Here is an 8,466-nt window from a genome sequence, read left to right on the forward strand (position 1 = left end):
TACCTGGATAGACCCCGCCTTACACCATATGTAATAAATGTAATACCTGGATAGACCCCGCCTACACCATGAGTAATAAATGTAATACCTGGATAGACCCCGCCTACACCATGAGTAATAAATGTAATACCTGGATAGACCCCGCCTACACCATGTGTAATAAATGTAATACCTGGATAGACCCCGCCTACACCATGTGTAATAAATGTAATACCTGGATAGACCCCACCTTACACCATGAGTAATAAATGTAATACCTGGATAGACCCCGCCTACACCATGTGTAATAAATGTAATACCTGGATAGACCCCTCCTTACACCATGTGTAATAAATGTAATACCTGGATAGACCCCGCCTACACCATGAGTAATAAATGTAATACCTGGATAGACCCCGCCTACACCATGAGTAATAATGTAATACCTGGATAGACCCCGCCTACACCATGAGTAATAAATGTAATACCTGGATAGACCCCGCCTACACCATGTGTAATAAATGTAATACCTGGATAGACCCCGCCTACACCATGTGTAATAAATGTAATACCTGGATAGACCCCACCTTACACCATGAGTAATAAATGTAATACCTGGATAGACCCCGCCTACACCATGTGTAATAAATGTAATACCTGGATAGACCCCTCCTTACACCATGTGTAATAAATGTAATACCTGGATAGACCCCGCCTACACCATGAGTAATAAATGTAATACCTGGATAGACCCCGCCTACACCATGAGTAATAATGTAATACCTGGATAGACCCCGCCTACACCATGTGTAATAAATGTAATACCTGGATAGACCCCGCCTACACCATGTGTAATAAATGTAATACCTGGATAGACCCCGCCTACACCATGTGTAATAAATGTAATACCTGGATAGACCCCGCCTACACCATGTGTAATAAATGTAATACCTGGATAGACCCCGCCTTACACCATGTGTAATAAATGTAATACCTGGATAGACCCCGCCTACACCATGTGTAATAAATGTAATACCTGGATAGACCCCGCCTACACCATGAGTAATAAATGTAATACCTGGATAGACCCCGCCTACACCATGTGTAATAAATGTAATACCTGGATAGACCCCGCCTACACCATGTGTAATAAATGTAATACCTGGATAGACCCCGCCTTACACCATGTGTAATAAATGTAATACCTGGATAGACCCCGCCTACACCATGTGTAATAAATGTAATACCTGGATAGACCCCGCCTACACCATGTGTAATAAATGTAATACCTGGATAGACCCCGCCTACACCATGTGTAATAAATGTAATACCTGGATAGACCCCGCCTTACACCATGTGTAATAAATGTAATACCTGGATAGACCCCGCCTACACCATGTGTAATAAATGTAATACCTGGATAGACCCCGCCTACACCATGTGTAATAAATGTAATACCTGGATAGACCCCGCCTACACCATGAGAAATAAATGTAATACCTGGATAGACCCCGCCTTACACCATGTGTAATAAATGTAATACCTGGATAGACCCCGCCTTACACCATGAGTAATAAATGTAATACCTGGATAGACCCCGCCTTACACCATGAGTAATAAATGTAATACCTGGATAGACCCCGCCTTACACCATGAGTAATAAATGTAATACCTGGATAGACCCCGCCTTACACCATGTGTAATAAATGTAATACCTGGATAGACCCCGCCTACACCATGTGTAATAAATGTAATACCTGGATAGACCCCGCCTTACACCATGTGTAATAAATGTAATAGCTGGATAGACCCCGCCTTACACCATGTGTAATAAATGTAATACCTGGATAGACCCCGCCTTACACCATGTGTAATAAATGTAATACCTGGATAAACCCCGCCTTACACCATGAGTAATAAATGTAATACCTGGATAGACCCCGCCTTACACCATGTGTAATAAATGTAATACCTGGATAGACCCCGCCTTACACCATGTGTAATAAATGTAATACCTGGATAGACCCCGCCTACACCATGTGTAATAAATGTAATACCTGGATAGACCCCGCCTACACCATGTGTAATAAATGTAATACCTGGATAGACCCCGCCTTACACCATGGGTAATAAATGTAATAGCTGGATAGACCCCGCCTTACACCATGTGTAATAAATGTAATACCTGGATAGACCCCGCCTTACACCATGTGTAATAAATGTAATACCTGGATAGACCCCGCCTTACACCATGAGTAATAAATGTAATACCTGGAGAGACCCCGCCTACACCATGAGTAATAAATGTAATACCTGGATAGACCCCGCCTACACCATGTGTAATAAATGTAATACCTGGATAGACCCCGCCTACACCATGAGTAATAAATGTAATACCTGGATAGACCCCGCCTACACCATGTGTAATAAAAGTAATACCTGGATAGACCCTGCCTACACCATGTGTAATAAATGTAATACCTGGATAGACCCCTCCTTACACCATGTGTAATAAATGTAATACCTGGATAGACCCCGCCTACACTATGAGTAATAAATGTAATACCTGGATAGACCCCGCCTTACACCATGTGTAATAAATGTAATACCTGGATAGACCCCGCCTTACACCATGAGTAATACATGTAATACCTGGATAGACCCCGCCTTACACCATGAGTAATAAATGTAATACCTGGATAGACCCCGCCTTACACCATGAGTAATAAATGTAATACCTGGATAGACCCCGCCTACACCATGAGTAATAAATGTAATACCTGGATAGACCCCGCCTACACCATGTGTAATAAATGTAATACCTGGATAGACCCCGCCTTACACCATGAGTAATAAATGTAATACCTGGATAGACCCCGCCTACACCATGAGTAATACATGTAATACCTGGATAGACCCCGCCTACACCATGAGTAATAAATATAATACCTGGATAGACCCCGCCTTACACCATGAGTAATACATGTAATACCTGGATAGACCCCGCCTTACACCATGTGTAATAAATGTAATACCTGGATAGACCCCGCCTTACACCATATGTAATAAATGTAATACCTGGATAGACCCCGCCTACACCATGAGTAATAAATGTAATACCTGGATAGACCCCGCCTACACCATGAGTAATAAATGTAATACCTGGATAGACCCCGCCTACACCATGTGTAATAAATGTAATACCTGGATAGACCCCGCCTACACCATGTGTAATAAATGTAATACCTGGATAGACCCCGCCTTACACCATGAGTAATAAATGTAATACCTGGATAGACCCCGCCTACACCATGTGTAATAAATGTAATACCTGGATAGACCCCTCCTTACACCATGTGTAATAAATGTAATACCTGGATAGACCCCGCCTACACCATGAGTAATAAATGTAATACCTGGATAGACCCCGCCTACACCATGAGTAATAATGTAATACCTGGATAGACCCCGCCTACACCATGAGTAATAAATGTAATACCTGGATAGACCCCGCCTACACCATGTGTAATAAATGTAATACCTGGATAGACCCCGCCTACACCATGTGTAATAAATGTAATACCTGGATAGACCCCACCTTACACCATGAGTAATAAATGTAATACCTGGATAGACCCCGCCTACACCATGTGTAATAAATGTAATACCTGGATAGACCCCGCCTACACCATGTGTAATAAATGTAATACCTGGATAGACTCCGCCTACACCATGTGTAATAAATGTAATACCTGGATAGACCCCTCCTTACACCATGTGTAATAAATGTAATACCTGGATAGACCCCGCCTACACCATGAGTAATAAATGTAATACCTGGATAGACCCCGCCTACACCATGAGTAATAATGTAATACCTGGATAGACCCCGCCTACACCATGAGTAATAAATGTAATACCTGGATAGACCCCGCCTACACCATGAGTAATAATGTAATACCTGGATAGACCCCGCCTACACCATGTGTAATAAATGTAATACCTGGATAGACCCCTCCTTACACCATGTGTAATACATGTAATACCTGGATAGACCCCGCCTACACCATGAGTAATAAATGTAATACCTGGATAGACCCCTCCTTACACCATGTGTAATAAATGTAATACCTGGATAGACCCCGCCTTACACCATGAGTAATAAATGTTAATACCTGGATAGACCCCGCCTACACCATGAGTAATAAATGTAATACCTGGATAGACCCCACCTTACACCATGAGTAATAAATGTAATACCTGGATAGACCCCGCCTACACCATGAATAATAAATGTAATACCTGGATAGACCCCGCCTACACCATGAGTAATACATGTAATACCTGGATAGACCCCGCCTACACCATGAGTAATAAATGTAATACCTGGATAGACCCCTCCTTACACCATGTGTAATAAATGTAATACCTGGATAGACCCCGCCTACACCATGTGTAATAAATGTAATACCTGGATAGACCCCGCCTACACCATGAGTAATACATGTAATACCTGGATAGACCCCTCCTTACACCATGTGTAATAAATGTAATACCTGGATAGACCCTGCCTACACCATGTGTAATAAATGTAATACCTGGATAGACCACGCCTACACCATGTGTAATAAATGTAATACCTGGATAGACCCCGCCTACACCATGAGTAAAAAATGTAATACCTGGATAGACCCCGCCTTACACCATGTGTAATAAATGTAATACCTGGATAGACCCCGCCTACACCATGAGTAAAAAATGTAATACCTGGATAGCCAGCAACAGGAGTCTGGAGTTTAGACTTGGTGAAGTATCCTCCTGTTGCTCTTCCACAACTAGAAGAGCTGGAATCCTTCCTGGAAGAACCCAAGACCGAGGGAAAGTGAAAGGCACTTGTATTCTCTGCAACAGAACTTTGGTCCGCAAAATAGGATTCTATAAATGGAAATAAGGAAAACAACATTTTTGTTGACATTTCTCTTTTTATTTCTACATCTCAAAATATGCACACCATGGTGACCCCACATCTCTATAACTGGACACCATGGTGACCCCACATCTCTATATCTAGACACCATGGTGACCCCACATCTCTATATCTAGACACCATGGTGACCCCACATCTCTATAACTGGACTCCATGGTGACCCCACATCTCTATAACTGGACTCCATGGTGACCCCACATCTCTATAACTGGACACCATGGTGACCCCACATCTCTATAACTGGACTCCATGGTGACCCCACATCTCTATAACTGGACTCCATGGTGACCCCACATCTCTATAACTGGACACCATGGTGACCCCACATCTCTATAACTGGACTCCATGGTGACCCCACATCTCTATAACTGGACTCCATGGTGACCCCACATCTCTATAACTGGAAACCATGGTGTCCCCACATCTCTATAACTGGACTCTATGGTGACCCCTCTTCTCTATATCTGGACACCATGGTGTCCCCACATCTCTATAACTAGACACCATGTTGACCCTACATCTCTATAACTGGACACCATGGTGACCCCACATCTCTATAACTGGACTCCATGGTGACCCCACATCTCTATAACTGGAAACCATGGTGACCCCACATCTCTATAACTGGGTACCATGGTGACCCCACATCTCTATAACTGGACACCATGGTGACCCCACATCTCTATAACTGGGTACCATGGTGACCCCACATCTCTATAACTGGACACCATGGTGACCCCCACAGACATCACGGCGATCCCTTATCTTTATTGGTGACATCACGGTGACCCCCTCATCTCTATTGATGACATCATTGTGACCCCACATCTCTATTGATGACATCACAGTTACCCCACATCTCTATTGATGACATCACAGTGACCCCTCATCTCTATTGATGACATCATTGTGACCCCTCATATCTATTGATGACATCACGGTGACCCCTCATCTCTATTGATGACATCATTGTGACCCCACATCTCTATTGATGACATCACGGTGACCCCACATCTCTATTGATGACATCACAGTGACCCCACATCTCTATTGATGACATCACAGTGACCCCTCATCTCTATTGATGACATCATTGTGACCCCTCATCTCTATTGATGACATCACGGTGACCCCTCATCTCTATTGATGACATCACGGTGACCCCAGATCTCTATTGATGACATCATGGTGACCCCAGATCTCTATTGATGACATCACGATGACCCCACATCTCTATTGATGACATCACAGTGACCCCTCATCTCTATTGATGACATCACAGTGCCCCCACATCTCTATTGATGACATCACGGTGACCCCACATCTCTATTGATGACATCACAGTGACCCCTCATCTCTATTGATGACATCACAGTGCCCCCACATCTCTATTGATGACATCACGGTGACCCCACATCTCTATTGATGACATCACGGTGACCCCACATCTCTATTGATGACATCACAGTGACCCCAGATCTCTATTGATGACATCATGGTGACCCCAGATCTCTATTGATGACATCACGGTGACCCCACATCTCTATTGATGACATCACAGTGCCCCCACATCTCTATTGATGACATCACGGTGACCCCACATCTCTATTGATGACATCACGGTGACCCCACATCTCTATTGATGACATCACGGTGACCCCAGATCTCTATTGATGACATCATGGTGACCCAAGATCTCTATTGATGACATCACGATGACCCCACATCTCTATTGATGACATCACAGTGACCCCTCATCTCTATTGATGACATCACAGTGCCCCCACATCTCTATTGATGACATCACGGTGACCCCACATCTCTATTGATGACATCACGGTGACCCCAGATCTCTATTGATGACATCACGGTGACCCCAGATCTCTATTGATGACATCAAGGTGACCCCTCATCTCTATTGATGACATCACGATGACCCCTCATCTCTATTGATGACATCACGGTGACCGCTCATCTCTATATAAGACCACTTGGTGACCCCACAGTTTCTTACCTCTGGTCTGCTCTCCACTGTTGCTGGCCCCTGTGGTGGGTGTTCTGTGGGGCCCCGGGGCGGGACTATGGGCTCCAGGCGTCACTAGAGTTGATGGGGTCCTCAGGGGCCCAGATGGAGGAGGAGTTTCCCGGCCAGAGTAGTAGGAAGAGCCTGAACTCTCCGGCACCGCCCACTTGCGGCATAGTACACCCGCTCTGGGGTGTGGCGTCCCGGTTACTCCCGCCCTGGGGTGTAAAGCACCTGCAGTACAGGGCGGAGTATACCAGACACCCCTTGCGGGCTGTGGAGTCACAAACACACCCGATATGGGGCTCGGGGCCCTGGAGGTACTCTGTGCAGCGTACGGTGACCCCGCCCGAGGGCTCATCAGAGTACCGCAGACACCCGCAATCTGGCGTGGCGTCCCGGAAAACGCGGGCCTGTGGTGTGGGGAGCGGAAGACGCCCCCTACGGGCTGCGCGATGCTTAAGAGTGGCGGGCGGGTGGAGACACCCGGTGTGGCGTGTGAGGGACCCGGGAGACCCTCTGTAGGGTGAGGAGGCCCCGGGAACCCGTCCATGGCCGGTCAGTAATGACGTCACCCCGCTAGGGCGGGAAAAGGCGGCAGTTCAGTCAGAGGTGTGAGGCGAGAGCCGCCCTCCTATCGCCTCACAGACACATTCCTCAGTCACTGTACAAGGCCCAAACCACGATTATAGTTATAATAAAAATCTTTGTTTTCAACTTTTGTCCTGTATTTCTATATACTCCTCAGGAATGGCTGCATGACTCCCCTCAGAATGGTGACAACATGGAGCCTGCCCTTGTAATGTGGTCACTTGTCACAAGACCACTGCATACCTCCCAACATTTGAACTTCAGAATGAGGGACAAATGCAGTTAACAGCAACATGTGGGTGCTGCCAAAATCTACGTCCACCATGGCCACCAGGGGTGCCATGCACATGCCCTAAATATATGCCAATCAGTGCCCACAAATGGGCACTATTCATACATAATGCCAGATCAGTGATGCCCAGCAATGCCACCCATCAGTGTCTATTAGTGCCCATCCTTGCCACCCATAATTACCCATCAGTGCCCCCTAAGAGTGCCAATCACTGCCGCCTATGAGTGCCCATTAGTGCCACCTATCAGTGGCATCCCATCAGTGCCGATCATTGAAGGAGAAAACTTGCTCATTTACAAAATTTTATAACAGAAACAAAGAAAACCTTATTTTTTTTTTCAACATTTTTGGTATTTATTTGTTTGTTGTGCAAAAAATAAAAACTCCAGAGGCGATCAAATACCACCAAAAGAAAGCTGTATTTGTGGGAACAAAATTATAAAAACTTTGTTTGGGTACAGTGTAGCACGACCGCGCAATTGTCATTCAAAGTGTGACAGCGCTAAAGCTGAAAATTGGCCTGGGCAGGAAGGGGGTAAGTGCCTGGTATTGAAGTGGTTAGTCAACTAAAAGAAAAAAAAAAAAAAAAGCAGA

At 45.2% G+C, this 8,466-nt stretch overlaps 1 protein-coding gene across 1 annotated transcript in view; it reads right to left on the reverse strand.

Moving 5' to 3' along the window:
* Positions 1 to 7,635, reverse strand: part of MSH4 (mutS homolog 4) — a 96,493-nt gene extending 88,858 nt beyond the window's left edge. The window contains exons 1-2 of the mRNA XM_040360673.1: positions 6,981 to 7,635; positions 4,747 to 4,914 (exon numbers count right to left, since the gene is read on the reverse strand). Of these exons, the coding sequence (XP_040216607.1) occupies positions 4,747 to 4,914; positions 6,981 to 7,542 (730 nt within the window). The 5' untranslated portion in view covers positions 7,543 to 7,635. The remainder of the gene's footprint in view (positions 1 to 4,746; positions 4,915 to 6,980) is intronic.
* Between the last annotated feature and the right edge of the window lie 831 nt (positions 7,636 to 8,466).

Source organism: Rana temporaria, chromosome 7 (genome assembly GCF_905171775.1).
Source record: "Rana temporaria chromosome 7, aRanTem1.1, whole genome shotgun sequence".
Lineage (NCBI taxonomy): Eukaryota > Metazoa > Chordata > Amphibia > Anura > Ranidae > Rana > Rana temporaria.